General features: G+C 43.5%; 1 protein-coding gene across 1 annotated transcript in view; it reads left to right on the forward strand.

The window, feature by feature from the left end:
- The window catches only part of LOC124788389 (gamma-aminobutyric acid receptor alpha-like), a 253,140-nt gene that overhangs the window by 211,456 nt on the left and 28,257 nt on the right, over positions 1 to 13,427 (forward strand). The window contains exons 6-7 of the mRNA XM_047255654.1: positions 5,450 to 5,602; positions 8,738 to 8,871. Of these exons, the coding sequence (XP_047111610.1) occupies positions 5,450 to 5,602; positions 8,738 to 8,871 (287 nt within the window). The remainder of the gene's footprint in view (positions 1 to 5,449; positions 5,603 to 8,737; positions 8,872 to 13,427) is intronic.

Below are 13,427 nucleotides of genomic sequence, written 5' to 3' on the forward strand. Positions count from 1 at the left end.
TATTGACAATCTGTTGAAGACGCAGCTAGCTATGAGCAGTGGCCAAACACACGCGTGCATCAAGATACGCTGCATGCTCGCTGGTAGGGCTATCTATCAGCAACACGCTGCAGTGTTCAGCACCAGGTACCAACTAAAAGTAATCATGAACTGGAAGACTGGCGCCCAGGTCCTGGCAGTCTTCATTGCCTGGTGACCAGGGGGTTCTTTATTGGTCGGCGACCAGGGAGTCCAGGTTCTCCATTGGTGGCGATGTTCAAAGCGTCGCTCACGGCACCTGCAGGGAATCTTCGAGACGCAACTTCCGTCTGTACCGATGGGCTACGATACTACAGTTGTCTTCCACCTATTCGACAGATGCAGTCGAACAATCCTACGATATCCCCGTGGTTAGAGATCAGAAACTGAGCGAGTACGACTATAATGTTGCGGGTTGCCTGCTTCACAAATCAAGGCGCCGCTGTTACATCAGTGCTAATAGGCTTCCTTCGTTTCCACTGTAGGTTCAAGAGTATGACGAGACTGACAACAGTGGCGCTGCGGTCGCTTCATACTAGTCGACTTGTTCTCTCCTACTGAAGCGGGCAGGAGTGTAAGGCTAGTCGTGACTAATTAGTAGTATGGAAGATGAAAACACGATTTTGCTGTTGTAAAGTAGTGCTGACAATGCAGATTTATCGCTTGTCGGGATCTGATGGTCGTTGTCGAAGCTGTCTTTCGGGAGACTGTGGAGATTGTAAGACGAAAATTAATTGACCAAAGTACACAACTGCAAATTTGTTCCATTAGAGGAGGAGTGATATCTGTAATAAGTTTCACGCCGCAGTCCAAGCTTCAGACGAAAAACATTCATATTTCGTCCAATGAAAAGAAAATGCTTGTATTCTTGTTCATTGCATTTCCACCATGAGAAAACAACTGAGCTCCGTCGAATGAAAACCAGGCACAGAGCAATCTCACTGTTATATCCTTGACATAAAAAAGAGCGGAATTTGTGTGCTCATTTGGCGAAGGCAGCCTGCATTTATGGAGTAACAGCGAGCTGTATATCTTATCATTTATTTCTGTAATTTATTTTAATGATTAATCACCATTTATGGACCGCATTTCATGATCCTGCCATGTGTTCTGGTATTGCAGTTACACACTCGGTAAATCTTCGAAAGTTCGTATACGTCAGTGTAATTGATAGACGTTCTGCGAATAGATATTAAATATTAAAATAAACTTACAGTAGTCTTCGGAAACGTTTAATCTATATCAATAATTGTACAGAGTGTTTCCGTAAGAGCGTGCGAAAATTTAATACAACATAGAGGATGCTGCATTGAACAATTTGAGGTACGAAACCAGGGGTCGAAGAAGCCAGCTTAAGGAGATAATAGGGAAAAAAATCTCATTACTGTGTACTTTTTTATTTACATTAGTTACCTACAAATACTATCAAAGAGACAATAAAAGTACCGTTTAAACTTTATCTTACAAAATGTGCTAGAAATGACGGCCATCAACATCAAAGCAAGAATGACGTCGCCGAACAAGATTTTCACGCACCCTGACAAATATCCGTCGTGTGTTTCGAATCGCATCACAGGCAGCTACAGTTCTGGCAACTAATTTCAGCTTCGTATCCTCTGTGGTCTCATACTCAAGTGACTTCAGATATCCCCGTAGGAAATAATGAAGGAGGTTCAGGTCAGGTAACCTCGCAGACCATGGAATAGGACCTCAGCTTCTACTCCAGCAACCAGGAAACAGTGTACTGGTACTGTTTTATCGTGTTGTGCTGTACGTCTCTGAATAGTACGGGATAACGAATGGATCTGTCGTTGACCCATAGCACGTTTTGTTATGGGACGATGTAAATACGACACAACAGAGCCACCACATGGACAAGTAAACAAAACCCGCAACCTGCAACATGACTTCCCGATTATCAGGCTCGTCCTCCTTCTTCTCTTGCAGGAAATAAAGACTGTACATATAATTAAACAGCACAGTACGTGTAAATTTGTGTTCATGTTAGTAGCAAATAAACTAGAATGCAGTAACGTTAGACAAAGCTGGTGTGATGTGATGTTTGGTTTGTGGGGAGCTCAACTGCGAAGTCATCAGCGCCCATGCAAAGTCCCAATTTTTACACAATCCAATCTAGCCACTGTTAGGAATGATAATGATGACGATGATGAAATGATGAGGACAACACAACCACCCTGTCTCCAGACAGAGATAATCTCCAACCCCGCCGGGAATCGAACCCAGAACCCCGTGAACCAGAGGCAGCAACGCTAGCCAATAGACCACGAGCTGCAGACCTAGAGAAAGGTGTACACAAGGTTACTTCCTTATCCCCTTAAGCTGACTTCTCTCTCCTACCCCAGGTTTCCTACGTCAAATTATTCAGAGGAGCATTCTCTGTGTCCTGTTACATTTCTGCAAGCTTTTACGGAAACACACTATGTAAACAGAACAATATTCACCGCTAAACGATTACCTGTTGTACAGGTATATAGCTTGCTTCTATCATTTTGGCAGGTCGGACATTTTGTGTCATTTCCGCTTGCACTTGGGAACAGCTGTAAAGCCAAAATAATGACAGTGTGAAATAAATAAACAGTAATTTACGGTTTAACGGCGGAAATTTCTTCGTGAACGGTGTATATACACCGGGAATGCAGCGAGCACGCGATTATACTTGCGAACTCGAGTACTCGTTCTCCTCTCTGATCGACTCGAGTCCTGCACCTCGTGCCAGACAAGAGGCTGCGTTGACGAATAGGCTGCGGCAGAGGCTCACGAGTTGAGTCTACGGCCACGTAGAGACGGCGAATTCGGAGACGAGGTCACAGGACTCGCTGGAGAGTACAAAGCGAGTGTATGGGGCCCATTTCATATCTCTAATCGTCCTGTCGATGTTCTCGAAGGACCTATGCCTGAGACCTCTCTTCACGACTCGCTCTTCAGTCATTACACTGAAGCCAAATTTCTGTGTAATCTATTGGCATGATGCCCCTCCCATTTTCCTCTGTAGATTTTCTTGACCGTGAGAGAAATTCATTCTAGTTCGGTCGCCTTGAGTGTAGACTGTTTGCCGTTCCGTCGTCACGGACCGTTTCCCGGGGTATACCGTCTTGGAAGTCGTCTACACATCGTACCCGCCGGTCTAGACGGAATATTCCCTGAATTCATCAGACACCTAGGCCCCTCCGCCCGTGCATGGCTTAGACAATTCTACTGTGACATCATGAATACCAGCCGGGTTCCCTATCAGTTCAAGACAGCCTAACTCCTCGCAATCTTAAAACCAGAAAAGCCACAGGATGACTCATCTAGCTATCGGCCAATAGCCCCATTGAGAATTTGGTACAAGCTATTAGAAAGACTGCTGTACAACAGAATATATGACTCCATAGATAGACCAATTCCCGCAGACCAGGCAGGATTTAGGAATAAACGGAGATGCTGTGAATAAGTCCTTGCCTTGACCTCATACATTGAGTCAGACTTTCAAAGGGCGTAAAAAACCTGTGTGGCTTTCGTGGACCTCTCGGCCGCCTATGATACCATCTGGCTCGACGGACTCACACTCAATCTGAAAAAAGCGATCCCTTGTCGCAAGACAACTAAGCTTCTGGAAAACATGTTGGAAAATCGCTGCTTCAGAGTGAACGTAGGTCAATCAACGAGTAAATCGTACTCAGTAACCAATAGGCTCCCACAGTCATCAGTGTTGGCTCCCCTTCTCTTCAACGTATACACGAGTGACAGGCCAGCAACTAAATCGCAAAAATTCTGCTATGCAGATGACATCGCAATAGCCACTCAGAGTAAGATATTCGAAGAGCGGGAAGCTACTCTGTCAACGGGCCTTCAACTTCTTAACCAGTATTATACGAAATGGAGGCTCTGCCCAAATCCAAATAAAACTGAGGTATGCGTATTCCACCTGAACAATCATAAGGCAAGACGAGAGTTACAAGTAACATTCTGCAATGAGTGATTGACGCACAACAGCCATCCAAAATATCTACGAATCACTCTTGACCGGTCACTAACCTATAAGAAAGACCTACAAATAACCAGTCAATAGATCAAAAATCGAAATAACATATTAAGAAAGATGGCTGGAACCTCCAGTGGAGCTCAGCCTAACACGTTACGCACCGCAGCACAATCTCTTGTGGCAGAATACTGCGCCCCAGTCTGGTACAAGAGCACACACACGAGGAAAATAGATGTCCACCTTAATACCACGATGAGGATTGTCTCAGGAACTCTGAAATCAATCCCACTTCCCTGGCTTCATGTCCTTTGCAATATAGCTTCTCCCTCCCTCAGAAGGCAACAAGCAGCTATCCGAGAATGGAAGAAAATTAATGACCCCTTGTATCTGAAGATACACCTATCCAAAAAATATTGGACCATCTACCAACTACCAGCCTAAAATCCAGGAAACCTGTATGGGAAGACGAAGTCCTCAAATTCCCAGAAAGGTACGACATAGCAAGGGAATGGAGGCAATACTGGTCACTGAATAATCACCATCCTCTCATCACTGATTTGATCCTTCGATACCGGTGCAAGGAATGCAAATGCCCAGAAGAACTCGGTGCAGACTTAATCGTGTGAGAACTAACCACGGCAGGTGTAAGGCCATTCTCCACAAATGGAAACTCACTGATGACCCACGATGCGACTGTTGTGCAGAAGAACAAACAATCCCTCACTTGGTCTTCGAATGCCCTACGATGAGGTCTGAAGGACAATGGAAGGATATGGTTCAAATGGCTCTGAGCACTATGGGACTTAATTTCTGAGGTCATCAGTCCCATAGAACTTAGAACTACTTAAACCTAACTAACCTAAGGACATCACACACATCCATGCCCGAGGCAGGATTCGAACCTGCGACCGTAGTGGTCGCGCGGTTCCAGACTGTAGCGCTTAGAACCGCTCGGCTACTCCGGCCGGCAATGGAGGGATATCATGAATGTTACTCCACGTGCTGTTCAGTGGGTGATCTGCTTAGATGTGGACTTGTAACAGCTGCAGTGGATGTCTCCCTAATCTTTCGCATATTGTTGTTTGCGATCAATCATTTAATAATGTATTTGAAATTCGTTTATTACAGTAATTAATAGTATGTGTGAAATTTTACTCTGTAGATACCATACGCTAAATAAAAATAAATACATTCTCCTCCCATGCCAGTTATAACGTGCGAAAGATGTCGGTAAGTTATGTACTCACACCAGTCATCATGTGTAGGAATAGCTTTTGACTGTACTGAAAATAAGTTCGCAGCATAAGGACGAAAATTTAATCAAAACACACCCCCTCTGTCAGTGTATCCCCAGTATTTTTATCCCATACAGCGTGCAAACTAAACATTGCAGTAACAGATGTATAACAGTTGTGTATCATTAAGGGTGAGTGTCTGTGAGTGCAGGCGAGTACTCGATGCTGCTGGTGAGCTTCCACCTGCAGCGGCACATGGGCAACTTCCTGATCCAGGTGTACGGCCCCTGCGTGCTGCTGGTCGTCCTCTCGTGGGTGTCCTTCTGGCTCAACCGCGAAGCCACCGCCGACCGCGTCTCTCTCGGTAAATGAGCAAATCTAACCATTAAGGAGCTGAGTTTCCCAGTAGATGATGGTTGGTTGGTTGGACGGATGGATGGAGAGATGAATGGTAGATGAAAGGATGTACAGATTGTGGTAGGATGATGGATCGACTTATTGAAGTAGTTGGGGAATTAATGAAACAGTAGAGAGGTTCGCAAGTAATATTAGCTACCTAGCACGCTAGGAAGCCAATACATTACTGACCAATGAAATTGCTACACCAAGAAGAAATGCAGATGATAAACGGGTTTTCATTGGACAAATATACTATACTAGAACTGACATTTTCACGCAATTTGGGTGCATAGACCCTGAGAAATAAGTACCCTGAACAACCACCTCTCGACGTACTAACGGGCTTGATACGCCTGGGCATTGAGTCAAAAGGAGCTTGGATGGCGTGTACAGGTACAGCTGCCCATGCAGCTTCAACACGATACCAGAGTTCATCAAGAGTAGTGACTGGGGTATTGTGACGAGCCAGTTGGTCGGCCACTATTGACCAGACGTTTTCAATTGGTGAGAGATCTGGAGAATGTGCTGGCCAGGGCAGCAGTCGAACATTTTCTGTATACAGAAAGGCCCGTACAGGACCGGCAACATGCGGTCGTGCATTACCCTGCTGAAATGTAGGGTTTCGCAGGGTTCGAATAAAGGGTAGAGCCACGGGTCGTAACACATCTGAAATGTAACGTCCACTGTTCAAAATGCGAACAACAGGTGACCGAGACGTGTAACCAATGGCACCCCATACCATCACGCTGGGTGATACGCCAGTATGGCGATGACAAATACACGTTTCCAATGAGCGTTCACTGCGATGTCGCCAAACACGGATGCGACCCAGGTTCGTCGTTGATACACCATCGTAGGCGCTCCTGTCTGTGATGCAGCGTCAAGGGTAACCGCAGCCATGGTCTCCGAGCTGATAGTCCATGCTGCTGCAAACGTCGTCGAACTGTTCGTACAGATGGTTGTTGTCTTACAAACGTTCCCATCTGTTGACTCAGGGATCGAGACGTGGCCGCACGATCCATTACAGCCATGAGGATAAGATGCCTGTCATCTCGACTGCTAGTGATACGAGTCCTTTGGGTTCTAGCACAGCGTTCCGTATAACCCTCCTGAACGCACCGATTCCATATTCTGCTAACAGTCATTGGATCTCGAACATGGCGTGCAGCAATGTCGCGATACGATAAACCACAATCGCGATAGGCTACAATCCGACCTTTATCAAAGTCGGAAACGTGATGGTACGCATTTCTCCTCCTTACACGAGTCATCACAACAACGTTTCATCAGGCAACGGCGGTCAACTGCTGTATGTGTATGCGAAATCTGTTGGAAACTTTCCTCATGTCAGCACGTTGTAGGCGTCGCCACCGGTGCCAACCTTGTGTGAATGCTCTGAGGAGCGAATCATTTGCATATCACTGCATCTTCTTCCTGTCGGTTAAATTTCGCGTCTGTAGCACGTCATCTTCGTGGTGTAGCAATTTTAATGGCCAGTACTGTACTATGCAAAGGATAGAGTACTACTCACCATATAGAGGAAATATTGAGTCAAGACAGGTACACCGGAAAGACTACTAAACGTGAGAGCTTTTTAGTCGAGGCCGGTTCATGAAGTAGAAAACGTGCACACACTCACTCAAGCACAACTCGCACACGTACATGACAACTGTCTCTGGCAATCGAGGCATTGATGGCAGGAGACAGTGGTCATGCGTGTTTGCGAGTGTTTCTTACGTGACTATGTGTGTTTGTTTCATAAGAAGACCTTCTGACAGGAAGCACTCATGTTTAGTCTTTTTGTTGTGCCTGTCCGCGGAACATCATCATCTCTGATTGGTGAGTCTTTCCTTTCCATAACACTGTCCTTGTTTCATCCTGGATTTTCCATTGCTTGAACTGGGATCACAAGGTAGCTGATACAAGATAGACGTGAGAAGCACTTTAGAAGAATCAAGATAAATATCTCCAACGAAATAAGTCTACCAGAGACAAATATAGCCAGAGGAAAGTGGTCCAATGATTGAGAGAGTGGGTTAAAATTGGCGAAAGCCCATCCTGATTTACGAAGTTCAAGGTTCCCCTGAGTCATTTCAAATGAATACATAGACTGTTCCTTCAACAAAATCATGATTGATTCCTTCACACATGCTTATTTAAACAAGCTTATGTTCCCTCTACAATGACTATGATATGCACTCACCTGCCTTCGAAAACAGTCAAACAATCAGTTTTGTTTCCCTTGTTCTCTGAGATATCGACGTTCAGTTCATGAAAAACACCTGAATATCTTCACCTGAGCAACCTCGTCAAAAGTATGGCTTAGAAATTCCAAAGGGAAATAATGTGGAAAAAATGTATGTTGCTACAAACAGGAAGTTCAAAGTTAAGGGGACAGTTAAAGCAGCATGTAATGTGATACTAGAACAAAAAGATAAGGTGCGGCGTCTATAGAAGACATTGCCGTCTGGTAGACACATGTTAGTGTCTTACTGGCTGTGGAACTCCGACAGGAACATTGTACGAAAAATCTGCAGGTGTAGAATTTATTGAGATATTTGAGAGGAGCATGCTTGGAGAAATGGAAGAAACACCCTGAAACGCGTACACACGACGAACGCGATAAGCGAGAGAAGATACTGGCGATTGTACAAAAAGACGTAAGAGAAATAAATTTCTGGACCGATGCCCCCAAGAATCGAAAGAATACTGTCAGCGCAGCAACATAATACACAACAAAATTTTCATATACTTTCGTCCTGTGGCATCTATTAAATGTCCATGATGATTACGTGATGATTTAATAAATTTCAAGGGATGATGGACTAGGATAAATGAACTGGAAGCGACCCAGTCGAAAGTCATAAGCGAAAACCTTTCTGGCTCCTCTGACAGTGTTTTGAACCTCCTGATATTTTAGCTTATAATTTCATACGTCAATAGCCAACACACACTTACAGAAATGTTTGATTTCACCGGCAAGACCTATAGAGCTACAGCTTTACTGTGCTTTTTATCATTTATCAAGTGTAGTTTACTGATATATGCTCGAATGCCTGTACTTCTCCAAACATCGCTACATACGAAGGTATTTTTCCAGGAATAACGACGGTACTGACGATGACCTTTCTGGGCCTCGAAGCGAGGACCGACCTCCCAAAGGTGCCCTACCCCACCGCCCTCGACTTCTTCGTGTTCCTCTCGTTCGCTTTTATTTTTGCAACCATCATACAGGTGAGTAACCTTTGATTCTTTTATTTTAGACAGTAAATGTTTTCTGATACCAGTGTAACAAAGGGATAAGTTTTTTGAACTTTGTTTACCTATTTACAATAGTAGCATCACAGTCGTTTTATCTCTCATGAATGATCAGTATAATTTTAATATTTAGTGCTACCATGTGGGCTCCAAAGGATGGGATACTGTGAAGAACTTTACAAAAAGCAGACAATACCGAGGAAAAAGAACATAGCACAAAAACGAAAGAAGTGCACGCAGATGAAGCAGATCCTGCAGTTAGAGAACTAGAATCATTCTCATAAATTAAGGATGACTGCAGAATGTGGTGCCACACAACATGGCATTACACAAAACTGGCACTAATAGCATAGGCACATACGGAACACACACGACACAGATCTGTAAGTCCACGGTATTGGTAATAAGTTGAGAAAACCGTCCCGAAACACATGTGCTACATAATACCACTGTTTCCTGCGCATGTTCCCCGACATCAATATGGGATATGAACACCATGCTCACGTACACAGGCCGCACAACGGGTTGGCATACTCTGGATAAGGTGGTCGAGCAGCAGCTGGGGAATAGCCTCCCACTCTTTCACCAGTGCATGTCGGAGCTCCTGAAGTGTCGTAGGGGTTTGAAGACGTGCAGCGATACGTCGACCGAGAGCATCCCAGACATGCTCGATGGGGTTTAGGTCTGGAGAACAGGCAGGTCACTCCATTCGCCTGATATCTTCTGTTTCAAGGCACTCCTCCACGACGGCAGCCCGGTGGGGTCGTGTGTTATCATCCATCAAGAGGAAGATGGGACCCACTGCACCCCTGAAAAGGCGGACATACTGGTGCAAAATCACGTGCCGATACACCTGACCTGTTACAGTTCCTCGGTCAAAGACATGCAAAGGTGTACGTGCACTAATCATAATCCCACCCCACACCATCGAACCACGACCTCCATACAAGTCCCTTTCAAGGACGTTAAGGGGTTGGTATCTGGTTCCCGGTTCACGCCAGATGCAGATCCGGCGAGAATCACTGTTCAGACGATACCTGCACTCGTCTGTGAACATAACCTGGGACCACTGCTCCAATGACCATGTACTGTGTTCTTGACAACAGGCTTTACGGACTCTCCTGTGACCAGAATTCAGCGAAATGCACCTTGCAGGTCTCCAGGAGAATAAACCATGTCTGTTCAGTCGTCTGTTGACTGTGTGTCTGGAGACAACTGTTCCAGTTTCTGCAGTAAGGTCCCGAGCAAGACTACCTGCAGTACTCCGTGGCCGTCTGCGGGCACTGGTGGAGACATATCGGTCTTCTTGTGGTGTTGTACACTGTGGACGTTCCGTACTGTAGCAGATGGACACGTTCCTGTCTGCTGGAATCGTTGCCATAATCTTGAGATCACACTTTGTGGCACACGGAGCGCCCGTGCTATCACCTCCTGTGTTTGACCAGCTTCCAGTCGCCCTTGTATTCTACCCCTCATAACGTCATCAATATGTGTTCTTTGAGCCATTTTCAACACACCGTCACAATTAGCACGTCTGAAAACGTATGCACACTTACTCGCTGGACCGTAGTCTGACGTGCAGCAACACACCTCTGTGTATGTGGACTGCTGCCAGCGCCACCGTGCGACGACCACAGGTCAGATGGACCGCATAGTCATACCCCGAGGTGATTTAAACCCGCAAACCACCCACCAGAGCGTTGTTTCACCATGTATCAGCATTATTCTTAATTTATGAGCATGAGTATAGAATGTGAAGCCGTACTGGAATAAGTGAGTCTAAGTAAAGTTCCAGATCCAGATCCTGCTGAGATCTAGAAAAGCTGTAGAGAAAGATGGAAAGATAACCTCCTCAGAATTTTATTATTAACCGGTAACCAGGCTGAATGAAACATCAATTCCTCAATCCACAGTACATTTCGAAAAAGTTCACTCACCTGATTAGAGTTTTATCCCCACCGTATACCTCTCCTCACATTCTGATCAACCAGTAAGTCCAGAAGAGGAGCCTGATAGCCGCGAGTACATGTTTAACCCTTACCCGGTGTTACGTAAAAAAAAAGCTCTTTGTATAGAAAATGATTTCTATAAATATTTTTTGTTATAATCAATTTGATCAGCCGTGTTTAGTGCGGAGCCGAAGGCTTTCGACCCACACTTTGATCGCTGTTTCTTCTTTAAGATGATGTAAGAAATCGGAACACAAAATCAATATAATTTATTAAAGCCTGTTTCCCTTCTCTAATTTTTTATTTGGCATCACTAAACAATCGGCAGTCGTCTTGCACAAAAATGTTTCGTATTTAAAACTCTATTTTGGTAATTGGACTGTTAATTCTAATACGTCTATGACGTCACCTGTTTCTTACATGTTTAGTTACGACTAATGCAATAGTACTTTATTTTGTTAATTTTCTTCTGTTTCTTACATGTTTAGTTGCGAGTAATGCAATAGTACTTTATTTTGCTAATTTTCTTGACATTTGAATCTGTTATTGCATTCTGGGACGCCCTTCATCCGAATCATCTTCAAGAGCAGTTATGGACGCTTCATTTTAATTCCAAATCTTTCACTATAGCAAATGAAGGAGGAAACTTCCTGTAAATCCAAACATTTTAGCATTCCTTTCCGTTGGAGGTATTCCGTCCAAAAAGTGATTTTTTTCACGGAGCCTTATTCTAGTTAGTTCATCTAAACGAAATAAGTTCATCACAGTTACAATAAAAATCCGTATAACTGTGCTTCACATAAAGTGTAAACTGGCTTACGTCTCAAGTATCACATGCAACTTCTAAACAACAACGTGGCACCTTTACTATCAATGTCAACTCTATAAAGCCATGGACATTTCCCCTTGAGCCCGCATTAAGTGACGGAAACCCGCTGATGTAATCTAGCACAAGCATTGAAATGGCTGGTAGAATGTTATTGTCTGATCCCAGGTCAACAGTGATCGTAACTCGCTTCAGTCAAGAGGCGCAACGATGAGGAGGAAAGCCTCCAAAGTAATCTGAATCGATTATGTATTACCTGCACTACCGATTCCTTTAAGTGGCTCTGTGTTCCTAATTAACGTTACAGCGTTGTAATGGAGTAAGCATTCGCGAACATGCACAGAACAGCGAGACTGACTAAGTGTAGATCAAGTCACTTCATTTCGCACTGTTCAATTTTGGATTGTAATACTATTACCCAATGTATAATGGACAATTCGCAAATGGTACTGGCACGAAACACGTATGCTAGTTCAATATACTTTACGTTTAGCTTATCAGTGCTTAGTTATTCGGCGCTAGGGAACTCTCTGATCGCCATAGCACCACCAACGATGTCAGCTAACCACAGCGCGACGTGGCTCCATTCCTAATAACATTATTTCGAAGCAGCGATGGGATAAGCTTTGTAGTCAACCATGGATGACTGTAGAACGCAAAATAGTGGACTTCCTAGAAATAACATAAGCGACCCAGTTTCGAAAGTATAAGAGATTGCGAACATTCCGTACGGTTTCAATGGTGAATAGTTCATTCAGTTGTTAATTGCCCAATAACAAGAGTGTGTTTCTAAAGTGACATTTCTCCAGGAAATGAACGCTTTCACGAAACATAAATTTTAAATTATCTGCTTAATTTTCATTTCCGAAGCGTACGTTTTGGCACATGAATACACTTTCTAATACAGTACCGCAACAGAGCAACTTGTCAAAATTAGGGACTTAAAAGGTAAGATAGGAGCAAGCATATATGTACAAAGTACAGCAATGTTTAGGCAACGTTGAATACAATGTGTTCCGTGTCATCGTGCAGCAGGTGGCTTTGAATGAGCAAAATCAGGGTTATAAATCTTTTCTGTACTATATATTGTGCAGGTCAAAATTTTACCTTAAAACATATGTGTTTGCTAATAATCTGGTAGTTTCGGAACCGAACTGTGACATTTGATATAAAGTTTTCTTTAAAATTTTTATATGATCAAGGGATACTCAGGAATGGTAAGTTTGATAGGTGCCACTTTGGCATCCTTGAGCAATTGCTTATGATGTAATTTTATGCTGGATTTTGAAATGTTCCAGAGAATACAGAAAAATAGTTAATTATTCTTTAGTAAAAAATAATAAACTTTGTAAATTTTTTGAGTTTACAGTTTTACAATACAACTACTTTTCATCTTCCTAAACAAGAAGGTTATTGCAATGTTATATGTCAGACATGAAAATTTTTTTTGACAAAGATGAAATAATATGTTAAAATACTGCCATCACTGTGTTTTGTTTAGTGTTATATCTTTTGCACATTTTGTTTTGGTGCCGGTCAAAATTTTCCTCACGTGTGTCACATGTAAAATTTTCTCTATCATCGTCAACATCACTTTCATCACTGCAGACGCAGTCCATGCTACTCTTGATGGCTGTGAAAATATTCATACAAGTCTCTGTCGATGCACACTTTCAATATGTAGTGCAAGATGAATTATTACACTTGCAACTGCAGCTATTTCACTCAAATATCATATAACTACATGCAGCTAAATG

This window comes from Schistocerca piceifrons, chromosome 3 (assembly GCF_021461385.2).
Source record: "Schistocerca piceifrons isolate TAMUIC-IGC-003096 chromosome 3, iqSchPice1.1, whole genome shotgun sequence".
NCBI lineage: Eukaryota > Metazoa > Arthropoda > Insecta > Orthoptera > Acrididae > Schistocerca > Schistocerca piceifrons.